Source organism: Strigops habroptila, chromosome 6, assembly GCF_004027225.2.
Source record: "Strigops habroptila isolate Jane chromosome 6, bStrHab1.2.pri, whole genome shotgun sequence".
NCBI lineage: Eukaryota > Metazoa > Chordata > Aves > Psittaciformes > Psittacidae > Strigops > Strigops habroptila.
Genome location: NC_044282.2, coordinates 29,274,116 through 29,293,597, shown reverse-complemented (window position 1 = coordinate 29,293,597; position 19,482 = coordinate 29,274,116). Strand labels below are relative to the sequence as shown.

At 36.0% G+C, this 19,482-nt stretch overlaps 1 protein-coding gene across 10 annotated transcripts in view; it reads right to left on the bottom strand.

Moving 5' to 3' along the window:
* Positions 1–1,070: 1,070 nt before the first annotated feature.
* The window catches only part of PHIP (pleckstrin homology domain interacting protein), a 106,886-nt gene continuing 88,474 nt past the window's right edge, over positions 1,071–19,482 (bottom strand). For 5 of the 10 annotated variants that reach the window (XM_030490337.1, XM_030490336.1, XM_030490334.1 and 2 more), the window contains 13 exons: positions 18,666–18,777; positions 18,383–18,444; positions 17,358–17,513; positions 15,529–15,649; positions 13,415–13,540; positions 11,359–11,431; positions 10,907–10,957; positions 10,459–10,608; positions 8,753–8,905; positions 7,212–7,375; positions 6,472–6,752; positions 5,960–6,121; positions 3,439–4,082 (listed from right to left, as the gene is read on the bottom strand). In XM_030490337.1, the coding sequence (XP_030346197.1) occupies positions 3,439–4,082; positions 5,960–6,121; positions 6,472–6,752; positions 7,212–7,375; positions 8,753–8,905; positions 10,459–10,608; positions 10,907–10,957; positions 11,359–11,431; positions 13,415–13,540; positions 15,529–15,649; positions 17,358–17,513; positions 18,383–18,444; positions 18,666–18,777 (2,255 nt within the window). Of the gene's footprint in view, positions 4,083–5,959; positions 6,122–6,471; positions 6,753–7,211; positions 7,376–8,752; positions 8,906–10,458; positions 10,609–10,906; positions 10,958–11,358; positions 11,432–13,414; positions 13,541–15,528; positions 15,650–17,357; positions 17,514–18,382; positions 18,445–18,665; positions 18,778–19,482 lie in introns of all 10 variants that reach the window. The other 5 variants (XM_030490333.1, XM_030490330.1, XM_030490332.1 and 2 more) reach the window with 2 other exon arrangements.

Sequence of the window (19,482 nt, the reverse complement as noted above, 5' to 3'; positions counted from 1 at the left end):
GCCAAGTGACAAAGACCTCTAGTTCAATATTGACAGTAATGAACGCTACAGTGGTAAAATTTAAGTTCAGTCCCCAGAGAACACACTAACAACCAAAACAAAATGCCTAAAGAGTTAAGTATGCGGGCACAGGTACAATGATTTCTGTTAAACATTTAGAGCACACTGGCTTCACAGCAACAGAAGTTATTTCCTCATTGGTAGTTAGAGAACACACTGTTATTAAGATACTACTCAGTGGTAAATACCAATTTGAATGCTTCCCAGTATAGAGTAGAAATATCAGAACAGTATCCTCATACCCATGTCAAGTATAAATTAATTTAATGAATAAAACTGCGTTAATTGCTGCCAGGCCTGTAAGATCGTTTGCATGTGTATGACTATGAACCTATTTACAATGCAAATGTGAAACAAGCACATAAGATTCTGATACTCCATTTTCTGAGCCAGTTGTTAGGTACTTGAGATGGCATTATAAAACATGCTTATAACCATAATTCTTAAATTATGTCAGAACACTGACCAATAGTTCATTGCTCACATTTAAAAACTTAAGACTTTGTAATCAAAGCTCTTTTTCTGTGCTGATACAGTATGTCACAACAACCTCAAGTAATACATTTTTTCCTGACCAAAATGCACAGTCTGATGGTGACTGAAGTCTCATAAATAAAGTCTGCAACCTCATGAAATTAAATTATAAAAATATAACTTTTAAATAAATCTGGTATTCATTTCTAATAAATTCTTAGTGTTGCTGCTATAAAAAAAAAATGACCCTAATTATCCACAATTTATTTTAAAAGGAAAAATGTTAATGTGTCCAATATGAATTAAAACATTACTGGCTAAAAACACTGATATCACTGCGTGGGAAGCAGTGCCCAGGTTCTGCAGGTAAGGCCTTCTACTCTCATAGAATTATGATGTACAGTTGTCTACCTACTGTTAAGGGAACGCATATTATTTCAGTCTCCAAAACTTACATACAAGGTATTTCTGATATATAAATATATACATAAACATGCCATAACAAACATTATCACAAATGGAGTAAATACAGAAGCTGAATTTTAGATATAATCTATTTCATACATTACAATGCAGATAACATCAGGAAATTACACATTTTCAAATGATTGCCTTCATCAGTGAGATTTGACAAAATTAACAAGTAGAATGCATTAGCTGTGAACTGTGAAGCATTATTGCAACTGTACAACCATAGCTTGTTCTCTTACCACACATTTCGGGACTCCATTTTAATTGGATCATAGAGAAATACTTGTTAGAAAAATAAATATCCCAACAAATGAAATGCAAACTAATCCCTGCTCCCCACAGTCAGACCTGCAACAATTCAAAGAGGATCTGGACAGTATTTTAGTCATTCTTTGTAGCTAAATGCATGGTGAACAATGTAAAACTAGGTATGGTGGATACTAATTTGCTGTCCGCAGTAGCATTGGTCTATTCCTCTCAGTGCCAAATACCAGTGTTCTTTAAGCTTTTGGTTTTTTTTTTTTTCTTTTTGTATGTAATAGAAAATAAAGAGTGAAGAATCAGGCCTCAAATATGAATACACAAGACAGAATCTGTGCAAATTTAAGGTCTTAATTCTGTATGCCCTCCCTGCCAGATATTGCAGATGACATTTGTAAAAAGAGAGAAGAATTATTTTTCAGTAAGGGTGTACAGAATTGAGGTTTCATTTCAGGTTTATTTTCTTCAACTAAGTTAGGGTCGCACACACACACACAAAAACCCCTTTCACACTACCCAAAGTAATGTATAACCAGAAAATTTTGGTTACATTTTTGTACCATACCGGATCTCAGAAAATATGACCGCTTCCGTAGTTTTTTTCCTTAAAACTGGACAATACTTTTTTAAGTGATAGAAAATGGTATTAAAGTTTTGTAAAGGTATAAAATAACTAGATGTACCATAAACAAATAAATAACTGCTTTTCTTTTCCAGAGCAGTACATATAACAATACATTCCCCTACGTCATATAGTTATCATTTACAATAGACAACTTAATTTTACTAAGGATGCAAGAAATAATAGAATACAAGGCACAATCATTAAATGGATTTTTTCTTTAGGGTGTATGTTGACTTATGTCAGCGTGATATACCATAAAAAGTGCAGAAAAACACAATGTGCAATGAGACCACTGTATAAAACATGATTGCATAAAAAGTGATTTGGCCTTTTAACCTTAATAATTGAAAATAACCAATCTTCCCCTTAAAATTAAACTATAAAGTATGACATTTTAAAATTTATTTTCAGTTCTAGTGCTATCTAAAAAATCCTGAAAAAAATTTATACCTGGGTAATATTCTATATGTATGTGTTCATGTATATATTAATATATACACATACACTCTTCTTTGTAGGTCATTTTAGCCTCTTCAGCACGTCTAAAGTTGTAGAAACAACAATCAATCTGGATCAGAAAGTAAACATCTTCATTCCATACCTGTCCTGTAATTTCCTTGAATCCTTTAACCAATTATACGTTTTGTCTAAAACATCTCTGTCAAAGGACCCCACCAGTGCATTATTTTCTACCAAAAGTACCAAAAAGGATACATTTCAGAACAATGTTAACAACTTACTATTTAAAACGATACACAGCTTTTATCACTGCAAATGGTATGCTGTACTGACACTCGGAAAGAAAAAAAGGCTCTCCACTGCACTGATTCTCAGTCTTTGGCACAATAAACAGAAATTTAGTGATTGATACAAGAATCAAGGTCTGAAAAATTAGACATTAGTCAAACTTTTTCCAATGTGGATATATATATATATATATTTGTGATTACATTTTTGCTATGTTTGGCAGAGCTTGGATAAACCCACAGCCTGTGCTAGGCTTCCTTTGCAGTTGAACGTTCCATCACAATTGAAATTAAGCATTTTCAGATTAGCAAAGTTTGGTATTTTTGTATTTAGTAGAAATGTAAGTGAATTTACTGCCACTTTTTGCCAAAATCTGCCTTCCTACGCAACTTGACTTTACGATCAAGGTGTACCTTGCATGGTTAAAAATAGACTTCTGCTTTCAGTTTGTGGCATTACAAGTTGTATCATCTGTTTCTTTATTTGTGTAAGGATACTACGCACTACTCGAGCAGAGTAGCTCTCAACTCTGTACATCAGCCAGAAATTGCTTTCGTTACTCTCAACTGTGAACAAAATGACTGTTGAAATGCATAACCTATTTGGAGGGCAATAAATAGCAAAAGTTTAAAATATATATTTCTGTCAAAGCCTGCTCTTTATTTTTTTGCTAATTTTTTCTCCTCAAACCAGAACATACTCTTCCAACCCATAATAGCAGCAGGGAAGCAGAAGTCTGTTCTGCCATTCCTTAACTGTACCTGCTTCATAGCATTCCGAAGTAAAACCCCTGGTAAAAATTACCAACCAATTAAATTAGCTTTTGCTTTTTCAGTCAACTTTCGGACTCTGCCTCTGCTAGATGTTCCAAAAGTTAAGGAGGTGTCCTCAAACAATAGCTGCCTTTGCTCTTCCTCAGAGTCATCTTCATTGTAAAAGGCTGTCCTCCTACCCTGGTTTCTAGTTCTCATGTGAGGTTCAGAATCTTTAAGCTCTTCAGACCCCTCCTCCATAGGCTCATCTATCTTTTTCCTCCTGCTTCTTGTTTGCATTTTAACATTCGCAGGAACTAGGAGGTCCGAGCCTGGCTGATGGGTCTTTATCTTCCTTTTTGGCTTTCTACCCCCACGGCCTTTTTTTTGTAACAAGTCTTCCTTCATATTATTTTCAGAAAGAGAATTGCATGCAGTAGAAGCAGAGGCTTCTTCTGGTACATCCCTTGTGGTCTGGATTGCGTTCTGCTCTGCAACCTTCTGCTGTTCAACAATTTGTAGCTTTTTCGGTTTTCTGCCTCTTTTCTTGTGCACCACCTCACAGCTACTGTTATTAGCCTCCACCTTCGGCTTCCGTCCAGGACCTCTTTTAACTGGAGGTTTCGAAGGCTGTCCACTGTGTCCATTTACCTGGATGCTTCCTGATGCCAAAGCATTATTCTTGCAATCTGCTGCAAAGAAATGAGAGTACATATCAGGTAACAGATTTGGATTTACATTCACTTTTTATTATTTTCATAATAAAATTCTTACTAAAATATCTGAATGGATTCACAGTGATTGACAATCTGTCAAAATCTAAGAAACCCAAAGTAGAGGTCAAAGAGCTTCATTCCAGTATGCAATGAGGACTAACTTCTAGTTGGGTTTAGCTCAAGGTAGCTTGAAGAAAAAACAAAACAAACCCCTCCTCCACAAAAACAAACAAACCAACCCCATAAAAAACTGGGGGATGGGGAGGGGAGAAGAAAAAAGGGAACAGCTGAAGAGTTCTTCTTGGCTGATACACCACTAGTGGTACAGTGTAGTACCACTAGTACTAAATTCGTATTTAGTACCTGCAACAAGTTGCTCAAGAAGCATTGCTGTAAGGATCAAGAATGCTTCCCAGCAGGACATTTCTGAAGAATGCTACCTCTTTCAGCTTGAGGTAGCATCCTTTATAGCCAGTTCATTAGACCAGGGTTATTTCAACAATACGCCAGGAAAAGGGTAAAAACATGGGAGAGACACACACACAAACACACACAAAGGTATGCAATCTGCACAGATCTCTCACATTAACAGATGTACAGCAGAAGGTATTTGCTTGGAGACTTTCACGGCCTATGAATTTTTCTTAGGTGAGTGGTACCTAACTTCCTCGTGGGGCATGTCACAGGACCTCTTACAGAGGTGTTCTGATATCACAACGCTGCCTAAAATGCGGCCAGGAACAGACTCACAGCCAGCATGACACTTCATCCTATCCTTTGATGGAACATTCACGCACAGCTCCTGCTGTGTTCAAATGTGCTCCATCACACACTAAAAGCACAGGCCTCCACTGCCGTATGAGTGGGTGTGCAGGAGAGACAGGATCACGTCAACAACATTCAAATACCTCTGACATGACCAAACATTCAATCACATAATGGGTGCATATTTAGTCACATAATATGCTGAGGCCTTTGTGAGAAAGCTTGCAAGGGATGGACAATTTATCAGACCACAAGCTTCTTTTTCAGAAGCATGTAAGAAAGAATGGATAATCCTCAGGGAGAGGAGGACTACAAGGAGTAACCACATTAATTAGGCAGGGCCCAATCTGCAGACCGCTTTCCATCTTCAGAGAAAAGATGCTTAGTGGATCTAGCTGCTTCACAGAAGCTTCATAACAGTTCAAAGCTCCTTGAAATCTTTTCAAACAGGAAAGATTTTGACTAGGAGATCTTACTTCAGTCTCCACAGAGCCTTAAGGTACTCAGACTCCAAAAGACCAAACAAGTTCAGTTAGAAGACTACATAAAACTAGGTCCGATCAATCCTATGATATAGGATTGATACACTAAACAGAAGCAGTAAACACTACATAGTTCCATTTTGCTGTGGCAAAAAATGAAACAACAAAGTCGCAGCTGAGATACTCTGATTTTTTGCTTGTCGTTGTGGAGTGTCATCACACTCAGTGTTACTGACCCAAACATAACCCACCTAAGTTTTACTAGGTAAAACCCACAGGCTTCAGTGTGTGACCCTGCATAAATCCGCTTCGGAATCTGAGAACTCATAATATGACCCTTGTAATAATTTACATGAAAGTACAGATATCAAAATTGGCTAGACAACAGTTATCGAACCATGGAAATGGTGTTCAGAGTAGTCAAAACTGTGCTGATTTATGAAGAAGGAACTAAGTGTGACTCAGTTGCTCTATGAGACTTCCCAATTCTGCTAAATCATAATGCACACTGATTTCCCCACCCTCAAACTCTCACTATTAAAGTACACCACTACAGCCACTACATCAATAACTAGAGGGGACAAATGTCCCAAAGAAACTCTGTACCTTGTTGATTAACAGTGGTAGATTTTACTTTGCGCTTGACTTGCTTCTCTTTCTCGGGATTTTCTCTTGTCGAGTTATTCCTAGTGTGATGACTGTAATCAGATTGAGTAGGGATTGATACAATATTCTGGTTCTTGGAATGTTTGGTCAAATTCTCCAGTACTAGAAGGACAAAAAGAAAAAAAAAAAAAAAAAATGTTTTTCTAGTCAAGTAGTTTATACCGCAATCATTCTGATCTGGCTAAAAAGGAACTCATGTTCTACTATAAACAAACAATTTGAATCAGTGATCTCACAGTGAAGTGAGAAAGCTTCCTGCATAAAACAACACAGCCTAACTTGTTGAGTTTTCCTCTGAAGAACCTCAAACGCCCAGCAGCTTGAAAACAGAACCAGTCTTAACTGAGACAAATAAACTGTGTTTCCAAAAAGCAAGTTTTATGTTTAAAAATATTCAGTTTAAAAGATTCCAACAAAACTCCCCACAAACCAGTAAAAAAACCGCAACTTGCCTGACTTTCCTGGCCCTGCAGTAGTATTAGACTTTGTAATTAAAGGCTTTATTGTTAAAGGCTTTGCTCCCGAAGAAGTAGATGGTTGCTCTGTAACAGCCACTTCTGTTGTTCCCCTATTGCTTCTAGTCCGCACAAGGGAAGAGGTTTCAGCCGCTTTTCCATTCATCTGAGGTGGAGCATGTCTCAGTGCTGTTGATCGTGCAGGTGCAGAAGATGAAGAGGTGGCAGCAGTTTCTGCTTTCAGCTGAGGTTTTATTAATCTCCTCTTCCTTTCAGGGCTGTAAAAGGAGTAACAATTTGGATCCTGGATGACCACTTTTTTACTCCCACATCTGAGACTGTGCGAGTAAAACACTCATCCTCTGTATGAAGTATGTTCAAAATATGACATTTACTGTGGAAATTCATGTAGTTGTGAGCCTTCAAAAAGTGAATCTTTACAATAAATGCTATAGTTACATGACAACGCATGATGCCATCACTACCCTAACGATGCTGTTTTACTGTACATGTTTAGCAGTTATTTAAATTTTAAGCACTTACACTAGGATAGCTCTAAGTAAAGTTTTAAACTCTTCCGCATCATAGGGACTTGCATGTCAAAGCTATCATTCTGCAATATAGGGAATAGTAAAGGAACTATTATGAAAAAAACCCAAACAGCATATTAAGTTCTACTGTTTAGTTATGTCAAACTTGCATAGCATTTCATGAATAATGTACAGGAATTAATGTACCTGGATGCAACACTACTGGAAACTGAGCTGCTTCTACTTCTTTTTTTCCTTCGTTTCTTTATTGTATTTCTTTTATGAAAGCGTAGGGCAGATTTATAATCCGATAAAATAGAACTTATGTGTTCTTCAAAGAAAGCAGACAGGCGCAAACTCATGCTGTAGATCTAAAAAAGAAAAGCCAGTAAACAAGCAAGTTATGTACTTTTCCAAAGCATCGCTGTACTTATTTACCATTGAGCAATAGCTACAAAAGTAAACTGATTGAGATGGAAATGTTTAAGGAAATTTACAGTTTGTCTCAACAAATTTACCCTAATCCATGAGTAGGTTTAACTATTTTTGTGTGTTACAACTGCAGATTACACACAAAAGGAAAAATTAGAAAAGTCACCTTTTCAACCACCCCCTTTCATCTGCCTTTCCAGAAAGCATCCCTTTCTGGCTTCAGCAGAAACCACAAAGAGAGATCCTTAATGGAATTTTACTGTATCATACCAAGGGTCAAGAAATCTGATTTTCTTCTGTATTAAGTTGCATCCTTATATCCTGTATTTGAACATCAGTCTCTTCCTTTTATATGGATGAACCGATACCACCAGTGAGTTGTTTGCAACAGGTTCAATGCATGTATTAGAATTACGTAGGTGCTGATTCTCAGGCAGCCCCAACAGCGAGTGGGATTGTCTATTACTGACTGAAGAGAGATCAATCACTGATCAGTCCTTCTTGCTAGTCACCTACTAAGGAAATTTGTCCCTATGTTGTAAGACAATAAAGTCCTGATGATTAATTTGCTATTTAGAACAGCCAAACATAAAAGCTGTTAATAATTCTAGCTTAAGTAATGCACATTACTAGAAGAAAAGCTACACAGAAGCCTTAAACATGTGTAAGCATACATTTATAAAACTTTCACTGCTTACAGATCCTGTACTGACAAGTCAATTTTAGAGAAAAGCATTATTAACTCTACCGCTGGCAGGGCATTTCAGTAGCAGGAAGAATAGCTTTGTAGGCTCATGCTTTCTGTAAACAGTTTTGTTTCCCAGAAAGTCTAAGTGCTTCATTACAATCTCAATGCATACTAACGAGTAGCACAGAATTTCATCATCCCCTATTCTCTATACCCATGTATTTCAGTTTGGGGCAACCTCCAAAGTGAACGAGTTTAGGGCTCCATCTGTGTGTTTTGAAAATCTAGTTTCTTCACAAAAACACCAGTTAAATTCCATTACTGTGCCCACGATCGTGTTTCTACAGATCTTTCTTTCAATGTGGCTCTTCCTTTAGATCCACTTTCAAGTATTTGTTTTTGAAACATACCTGCAGAACATCAGAACTTCAGGCATTTAAGCAGCACACATTCCTTTAAAACCCAAAACTATACTACTTTCTCAGAAATATTCCTGTTTGAAAATCAGAAATAATTAAACTTGTTTTTAAAGTAATCTCTCTGTTAACAGTGTCTCTTTTTTTTTCTGTCCTGTATTTTTCAGATGTAAGTATTCTTTCAAAGAACAAAAAGAAAGAAAAAGTCTTACCCTTGATCTTTTACTTGGTGTATAGGCCTTGGAATTGCTGAAAATAAGTCTCACATCTTTACATAACTCCGTTGGTGACTCATAGTTGCCAGCTTCCAGTGTTTCTCTAACAGTAGCAAAATCCATAGGAGTGTCGATAATATCTCTGTAATCCTGTTAAGAAATAGCAAAGCCATGTATTACAAACTCTTTTTTCCCCCATAAGTCTTAATGTATCATGTTCATTAGGATGCATTTGACAAATCTGTTCAAAGCAAATGTCTTCTTTGAACAGGTATGGAGAGCAATTTGCTCCTTTCCACTCATACACAACGTAACTCCTCAAGAGGATCGAGGATAGAAGTTAACTGATACAAGAGTTAATTAATTTTTAAAACAGATTTACTGAAATACAGAGCTCAAAATTTGCATCCTAAGGGCTGTATTCCTGAAACACACTCACGAAGGTAACTGTGATGTGAAAGTGTGACTACAAGCTTTCTGTGTGGCTTACCAGCTCAAACTTGGTATTAAGCCTAACACTGTTTTTACATATTAACTTTAAAATATGAAGTTTGGCTATTTGAACCTGATCACAGGCTTAGCACATCCCTGCTGAAACCAGAGCAGTTTCCCAAAAGCAGACCTGACAATTTAGGGAAATAATGTTAGAATAATGAAAACTCCACAGGCTTAAATGGAACTGTATTCAAACCAACGACAGAACTTTTCTCAGGCTATGGAAGAAACAGAGGAATGAAAAAACTTCAATACAAAAATGAAGCAAATAAGTTAACTTAATCCATGAGAACAAAGAGACCCTGTGTGAGTGCTTCTGAATGTTAAACAAGTTTGTGACATCAGGAGCAGAGTGTTTCATGCCTAAACCTAATAAGGTGCTCTCTCTCTCAGATCATTTGAGGATCTCAAACACAAAGGGCCACTTTTAGTTGGCCATGGCATAAAGCTTAGTTACTTCGAAAATTACGGCTGCAGAAGTGTCAAGACAGACATACCAGTGACTTCTGAAAGAGAAGCGTTTCTTTTCTCTAATTGGGAAGATTCATTTCCCCCATGTTAATCACCTTAGAGTGATATTTTAAACAAGACCATAAGATACACTAGAAGGAAAGCAAGCAAACCCTTCGGCTTTGTTACTTAAACTAGCCTAAAAGGCTAAAACAGACCCAAGGCAATAAGACTTTCATGTTAAAATATTCTGAAGTTACAAACTAGCTTATGACTATCTGAACTCCAGTGCAATCACCCAAGCAGAAAGCGAAACTGGGGGAAGTCATCATTACTACAGTTAATGGTTCACTACAGTTCTTCAGTGGGTACTTTTTCTGCATCGAGCCCAGATGACTGATATGAAAACTAATTTTTGTACTTCTGAAAAAAAAATGACCCATGACAACATTGGTCACATGCAACAACCAAACACATGTACTTCATATATGACCATTTTTCACTCAGAAAAGGAAAGACGCATCTTAATTGTAAACGCTGGAACTTACTTAACACAGGCATCCCTGAATACAAAAAATTTTGCAACTAAAGTATAGAAGAAAGTATAGGTTTTTTTAAAATTACTTTAAAAAGACAATAAACATTACTGTAAAGTGACAACGAAGCACTGAAAAAAATTGAGAGTTGGAAACACGGTCACAGTTTAAAAAAAACAGGAACCAACCACCTAACAACCCTTCCTGTTCTAAAATACTCACTGGATATTCAAGGAGATCCACTGGTTGTCGAAACGGTTCAGAGTCTTCACACTGAAAAATGAGATTCAGCAGCTCCTGGCATTGCTTCTTCCATGACTGAATGTCATATGACTGAGCTCTATTACGTAGCCGCCGCTTTGGCTGATGATCCTGAAATGACAATGTTGTCTGGTATATATTAAACAAACTAGCTGTTCTTACAAAATCTAATGGAAAAGGTACCCTGCAGGATATAAATTCTAATTAATGAATTCGTGACATGCAGCAGCACAGACAAAAACGCTTTTGCACTCAACAGATCACTAGAACAACATGTCATTTTAAAGTTCAAAACTTTCCAAAAGCTGATATTAGATGGTAACAAAAACACTTTCAGTTTTGCATTTCTTTGTTTAACCAATGCTTGTCTAATTATTTGTAGCACTGTAAATCATAAAATAAAATTTACCTTTCTTTTTCTAGTGGAAGTTCCTGGCACATTTGTATCTTTCTCTTCTTCCTTTGAGCAAGATAATGAGTCGCATAAAAAGGTTAAAAAAATATAAGCATGTATGAGTAAGGTGAGTTCTTTTATACTTCATTTATAATTTGATATTTTACAGTTCTATCCCTGTCCCTCTGGGAAGCACTTCATGTGACTGCCAGTTTTAAGAACCTCTCAGAATTCTAAGCAGCGTCTAAATTTTCCAGCAAGCTGCTAAAGCTCTCTGCATTAAAGGAAAGGAGCCTGAATTTTTACCCAGTCTCCCAGTTGACAAAAAGAATCATTTAATTGACAGAAAAGTACACCCCACTCCCTTACAGCAACTGAAACCAGTACTTTTGTATCCAGCAGGACAGAGACAGCAGTCTCGTTTCTCCAGTCAGTCAATGCCAACATCTTAAGACACAACCACTTACCTCATCAGAGTCAGACAACACTTTCTTCTTCATTGCATTGTATAATGGAATTATGTCATAGCAACTCTGGTCTCTGTGTAAAAAGAAATACACGCTAACATTTATTTTCCATCTTCACCTATGAGATCAACTGTATTATGCCTGAGACAAGGAAAATGTTTATGAAGCCATTCCCAAATAAAATGATACAGTGTTTAGTGCTGTATGAATACTAAGAGGACTGCAGTAATGAGAAAAGCTTATCTTCAGCTCAAAAAGCTGTAAAATACCTCTGCACTCTGTAAAGTACAGACCATTTAACAGTGTCAATGTTTTAAAATTGAAAATCATTATCCTTTACCATGAATGCATTAGCATTAGAAAAATCTAACGCTATACCATATAAAGGGCTCTGGGGCCCATCTAGCTTTATAAGAAACAGTACAGTGGATTTAGCGTACAAAAGTGCAATTTAATACATTAGCACCCACAAGGTAAGACATCCGAAATGTAATGTTTATTTGTGTATGGACTAACACTGTTATTGTATAAACCTGCATAATTAAATCAGCAAAACAAACACTGATTTTCAATTCTTGTATAACACAGCAAAGTCCTACACAAAAGAAAGCCCAAAGGTGTTCTACTATGTAGCCATACAAATCACTGTAAAACCAGGAGTAAACACTCAGCAACTCTACACTGGAACTGCAATCCATAATACAGGCTACTATATTTAACTGTAATTATCACTAGAAGAGCTAGGGGAGAAGGTGAGAAAAAGATCAAGCAACACCCCCTTCCCTATTTTCTGCTTTTTAAAAGACTTGGGTAATTTAAGAGCCTAAGCCTTGGATTCCCAGATGCACCTAGATATTTCACTCTTGTTAGAACCAAGGCGTTTGCCTTCCATGGTCTACACCTTCTTCCCCACACTGAAAAAAAAAAAGTCCGGGATTCATGTGCATTGCTAGTTCACTTACATGGGTATATTAATAAACACAAGCTATAGGCCATTATTAAGGAAGAATATCCATGTGTTGCACTAATTTAGCTTAGCCAATTAAAAACCACACTTTAACAAACACTGAGCTGCTTAATTAATCAGAAGAAAACCCCCATGTAGGACGAAAATGTTAAAGAACAAAAACAGTACTAGAGAAGCCCTTTAGAAACACATTTGTTCCTAAAGTTGCATTTCACTAATGCAGATTTTAGTGCATTCAGATCTTAAGATCTGAAGCAGTTAAGTATTTTTCATTCTCCAGCCAATATCAGAAATCACAAGCACTGAACATATAAAAAATTTATGTATGGAGTCCAAGTCCTACATTTACAAATACATAATGCAATTCTAATGCTTTTAAGAGCACACGAAATAAAAAATAACAAGATACATTTAACACTGAGAAACTAAATTACTAAAAATATCATTATTTTTGTTACATTAATGAAGTATCCCGCTGTTTCTAAAAGGCAGGAACAGGAGCATTCACAGTGTACAAGCAAATCAAGGCACACTCAGTAACCTCTTCTTACAAACTTTAGGCCCACAGATGTATCAACTGACTGAGAAATCTGAAACATTTCTCATTCAGTTTTTCTACACACAATAATAAAACACTTGAAAGACAACTACTATCTGTCAACCTCAAAGCTTTCAATTTTTATTTTGCATAACACCATTTTCAATCACACTATAAATTGTAAAGACTTCAGAATTAAATGCCCACAATTATATTAATATAGGAGTTCTAATTTTGAGTTTGAATACTGCCTAACTTACCTATAAATATATCTATCACTTCATGAAGTTAGTCAGACCCATTTTTATCATTTAGCAGAAAGTCTCTTGAAATGCCACGTCAATCTATGTCAATCAATGTATTACAAAACTTCATCTTGTTTTGCAAACTTAGGCATTCTTTGTCAAGATGAGCTTTATTCTTTTCTGCCCCAACAGCAGACAACAGGCTTATTCAACCTGCAGTACTATTTCACTTTAAAATTCAGATCTGAAAAGGCTAAATACCTTGGGAAGAGATAGGAACAACAACAGAGCTACTAAGCAACTCACTTTATGAAGTGCAGCAGCAGATCTGTGACAAATTTGGCAGATTTGACAATAGGACTTCCAGGTTCATTAAATGTGCGAGTATTATGTTCTATGTACCGGACTTCCCACATTAATGAAGAAAGGCGCCTGTATATGAAAGAAGGGAAAAGGGGATGGGAATTAAAAAACCCATACTTCCAGCGACATACATGAAACAGGAGAAAAAGCCTTACATCCTTCCTCCAATGTATTATCACATTCATCTTTTGTTTTTACACTAAATCAGAAAACATGCACGCTCTGAGATGTTGCCCTATATGACCAGCAGAAGGCAGCTTCCTCAGGCTTCCTGCGCTCATGTTATATCCTGCAGTAATCTCTACAAATGGCTTTCAGCATATGCAGCTGATACTCCTTGGGATAATTCAGCTGTGATGCTTTTCAGCTTTTATACATAACCCAGCCCCTATCACTTCTTCAGTCACAGCTGAGGATTAACAAAATAGTAATAAAGAATTTATTAAAAATACACATTTTTCTGACAGAGAATGATCGAATTTTCCTCACACAGCTCTAATGACGTAACTATAGAATAGCCACATTATGAAAAATGATGCACAAAACAAAAAAAACCTGAAAAAAATAGACCCAAATCTGGGGGGAAAAAAAAACCTAAAAAAATTTGTGATTTTAAAGAATTAATACTATTTCAAATCTGAACTCTGACAGCAAGGAAGTTACAAATACTAGTATGAAAGTAGAAGGTTACATGTAAAACAAACATGATGAAAAGAAATGCTGCACAAGTGTTTTGTGGAGTGAAACAGGGCATCATCTAACATGCTTAGTGTAGCGTAAGCATCTAAATGCAATTTACTCATGTTTATGGGTCCAGCATTTAATGCTACGCAGTGCCAGTAGTTACTAGGAAAGTTAAACTTTTCTGTTTGGTTTTGCATTTTTTAAAACCATACAGGCATGCTAAGACTCCTGGTTCAGAGAAGAGAAAGTTTGTTTTAAGGTAAGCCTCACGAAAAGCTACCAAAGTCACAAGTGATCTGAACAATCCCTGCTTCAGAAGGTAAAGAAAAAAATGTTACTGGAAAGCACAACACAAGGTGTTGCTTATTACCTAACCAGGCTTTGGCAATACTAGAAACTAACAACAACAGCCTTACTGAAGAAGGTATATGCTGATTACTGAAAATATCTACTTACTCTTTTGACAAGAGAAAAAAAATCCAGCAAAAAATCCTCTCCACCTCTGATTGCAAAGCAGTACATTACAGAAATGAAAGCTGGATTACCTTATATGACACAATAAACATGGAACAATAAATGTGCATTATTGCATTATAACATATAAAAAAAGAGGTGAGGTCTTTTTTTTCAAAATTAAGAAGTGATTTTAATTTAGAATTCAATCTTCAGTTAGTACGCAAAGTACTACAAATCAACTTTGAAACGTGGCCCAAACCAAAATACTATCCATGGTTTACTCAAAACAAGTATTAGAGGGACACTGATTTTCAACCCAGAAATATCCCAAGAATGAAAGGAAACAGAAGAAATTTAACAGAGCATACTCCTTCATAGGTAATATTTACTGCAAAAAAGAAAAAAAATACAGCAATTGCAATCACAGTTTAGGAAAACATTAAAACAGTCTCAAAAAGTTAACTTACTTCTGTTGCTCTCCAACAATTGAGAATTTCAAGACCAGTAATTTGAGAAGCTATTTTCTGTGTAGCTTCTTAAGTGATAATACAAGATTTATTTTTAGAGCACATTAGGACAAACACTTGTCATACTTCTAAGATTTCGCTTATTAAAAAACAGGGGGTTTGTTTTGTTTTTTTAAATTATAAAGTGGAAACTTAATCCTTCTGACTAAGTTTGAATCTCATTTGCATAAAAAAGCAAGAATCTGAATGTCACATAATACTAAAAGACGTTTTGGAGATGTACAGTCCTTTTTGAAGTTTTATAAAAAGGAAACCTTATCAAGGATAGAAGCTGGGAGAAGCGCAAAGCACACACCTGTACCCATCTCCTAGCTGGGTATTACAAGACAAAGAGCTACCAAAAATATGGTTGGCAGTATTTCAAAGCAGGAACCAAGATTTGGATCTAACCTGTAAAATCTGCTTTCCAGTCTTTGTTTAATGGTACTGAGGTCTGTGGGATATGCCACAACAGTGCAATACATTGGGTAAGCTTGGAGATCCACAGGTGCCACAAACGCAGAAGCAATATCTAGACAGAATGAAAAATAAATAAAAATAATAAGTTATATTCCACAAATGTCCCTTAGCAGTTTCACATCCCCCCACAACATATGCTATTTCTTATGTTTGAAACACATTTCCCAGAAACAGCAACACTAACTACTCCGAAAATTTGTGACATTCTCCATAGTGCGGTTGTACACTGTAAGTACAACCACTGTAGTGACTACGTATTCAGCTGTGCATGAAGCACCACGCTCCTCAGAGACAATGCAAGCACATGTAAAAATACAAACATTTGAAAAGTAGATTTAAATGTATAAATTATATATATATGAAAACGTGCAGTTCAGTATTGTTATTTACAACATAGGGTGATTTCATTTGGTTTGATATAGCCACTCTCCCAGCTTCAAAGCAAGCAATGCATTGAATTCTTACCATAAAAGTTACAGTACTATTTCAATCTCATTAAGATTGAAAATTACACTTAAACAGAAACACATCTTCTGTCCCTATCTAACAGCAAAGACATCTAAAATCAATCCACCATAATGCTAGAAGACTGCTGAGCAATTTAAGTCTGCGTACCCACACAAACTTGCTTTTTTCTTCCTGTATTTAGGAGTATCATGAGTGCTTAGACACATGCTAACATTTTATACCTCAAGGGAAAATACTGTAATATAAAAACATAAAAAAACCTTTAAAGTCTTTCAGGAAAGTCTTTAAAAGAAGAAAATACCTTGTTGCTGAACAGACTGCTGCTCTTCTAAAAGCTGTTTACTTACTCTTATGAATGTTCTAGGAACTGCTACTTTGTACCTATACCTACCACATATGCTACAGTTAAATCCCAAACTAAGCAGTATGCCCTAAGAGGTAATGCAAAATACAGAACCATTACTCTTAGGCAACAGAGTGAGAACAACCAGAATTTCATTTCCTCACAAGTTTTTTAATATAATTCTGTAATTTGGATTACTACACTGTATGGCTATTACCCTGCCTCAAGTACTTCAAAAATCAGTTAAAAAACAATTATCCGTGACAACTTATATATTTACCTTATGACCATTGTTAGCCCCGTCATAAACCCAAGACTGCTGACTTAACACAGTTTGCTTAACACAAAACATACAAAAGACTTATGATTTAACCTGTATTTCACTGGTGGATCTCCATCTCTGACACCTATCTTTGATCATGTAAATGTTGCAGTGATGTGTCTAACGTTTTAACAGTTACCTTTTCAGAAGCTGCCTGTAAAGACTAATTGCTCTGCAACTGAATAGGAAATGGCTTTTAAGTTAATCAGTTACTTTTTCCTCAACATTTTTCATAACTAGGCAATGTAGGGGAGAAAACAGGAGTCAGAAAAGTTTGCTACAGGGGAAATCTACACATAGGTATCCATGCTGTCATTAAGTATAAAAGATACCCCTGGCCCCATTTGCTTGCAATATAGTTAATATTCTGTTCATCATTAAGTTTGCCATTTTAACCCCAAGAAGAGATTCTGGCACCTAAAGTAAAAAAAACAAGGACTTGTTTTTCTCCTGTAAAACCCAAACCCCTTGCTTATTTTGAAACAATAGTTACCTGTGGAAACAGGAGAAAATTTAGGTTTTATACTCACTACATGAAAAATTTAAATATGTGCAATGATAAAGGTACACATGAGCCTAGTCTGAAAACGTAACACAAAAAGACCTCCCATATTATTCAGGATTTACCTAAAGTCATGAGTTGGTTTATCCCTGCAATAACTCTGTCACACTCCTCGTCTCGGGTCCTGGAACCCCACTCTCCATCCAGAGGTTTGTAGAGCAGCGTTCTACGTTCATCATCTGTTAAAGGAACACTAGTTCCCAGTTCTTCTGGAAATACAGCTAGAATGTAACATGAAAACTAAATAAAACAAATCTTTGTATCTTGTGCAATACATGTACCTGTAATTCAAAGATATATAACATCATTTTACTAACCAATACAAATGCATAGTACCTGATTTGCTCAAAGACATTTTGGATGCAACCAGTATCCTTTCTGTATATTGCTGTATAACTTAAAAGAATTATTTATGGTTACTTTTATTCTTACTTATGAGTGACAGTATTATCAAATGTTTCCTAGAAAACACACGGAAATTACGTGATTCTACTTCGGTTTTGAACCCAATTTTTATGAAATCTTAAAACCCCCCAAAAAACTAAGTGACGAAGAACGAAACTCTACACTCTTCTCTGTGAACAGTACCCATACTATGCTGTCCACTTTGCAGCACGTCTATCTGCCACATGTGCTGGGCCAGACAGGGAGCAAGTGCTACTGTTAATTGAACTATCGCACAGGCATATGTTGAATCTTCAATACACTCAACATCTGCAGTCATGCTGCCAGGTCCCAGAGCATCCAGCTTCCTCAAGATGACACAGGGCACCAGTTTATCTTCAATCCTCCCTAACTGTACAAAACTGTACCTTTAACTGGATGTCATCTGTTACAAGTTTTTGTAACATCTCCATTTCCAACATACACTTAGTTTGTCAAAGTAGGGCTGTATTTTTTTTGCAGTTCATTTATCTTGACTCACTTTTAGTTTAATAATTGATTTAAGGATGTTCTTGAAATGCAATTGGTTTGTGGGCCTTCCCCCTAATCTCCAAGAGAAACAGCATTATTTAAGTAAAATCATACAACTTTTTTTTTCCTTCTTTAAATATACTCTTAAAGCAATTACATTATTAATGTACCATACCATTAGTTGGTATCAGCTCCATGTCCCAAGGGCTCATCTTCTCAGTATCACCATTGTCCCAGCTTAAAAAACAAACAAAACCCACATTTAAACTATCTACTAATATTGCTTCAACAATGTAATTATTTAATGTTTGTAACATAACTTATATATACACCACAGAGTATTATAATAAACTGGTACAGTGAGATGCATGACTGAATTTAATGAAAGCAAGTTCCTCAGTCAATACTTCAAATGAAATAACTAATTAAAATAAAAGATTGATGATAAATTTGCTAACCAGACATTGTAGCACTGAAATAAGCTATCAGGATAATCAGGCTGAAGAGGTTCCTGGCTTTCAATTGTTCCAAACCACCAAGCATCATCTATCACTGATCTGAAACGATCACCTAGGTGAGAACACAAAATAATTTAATCAATACAAGGCACCTTACACCTCCCAATAAAATCAGTCTTTTTAGATACCTTTGCCTTGATCTTGAACACAGAAATCCTTTTGAACATTTGTAGCATCAACAGGCAAAACACGAATCACACTCAGTTAAAAAAAAAAAACCAAAAACTTAAATTCTTTCTGAAGGCTGCTTTTAAACCAAAATGAAAGTTAATATGGCATTAAAAAATTATTTAAAAAAATAATCTGTCTACATATGCCTTATATATGCATTTATTTCTTGATTTCATATAAATGTAAGACATTTCAATGATGTAACTTTATGACTCAAATCTACTTGTCTTAAACACTACATGCTATCTTAAAGTAACTGAGTACTGTGACGCTTTGTATGCGGAATATTTTACATGTTGCAGAGCTCCTCTGAAGTGCTTTTTCAGCTACCCAAATGCAATTCAGAGGTTCGTTCCCTTTACTATGCAGGCAATCTGACTGATAAAGAATAAAATTTATTAAAGCTTTTCCAAAAGGTTAGCAAAGTAATTTACTATGACTTGAAATGGTTTCATTACTGCAAAGCATTCGCCTAGCTGAGAAAAAAGGTCAAAAGTGTTATTAAAAAAAAATTACACATGAGAATCCATGTATTACACACCATCATAAATCCCAACATTTTCTGTAACAAATATCACAGCATTTA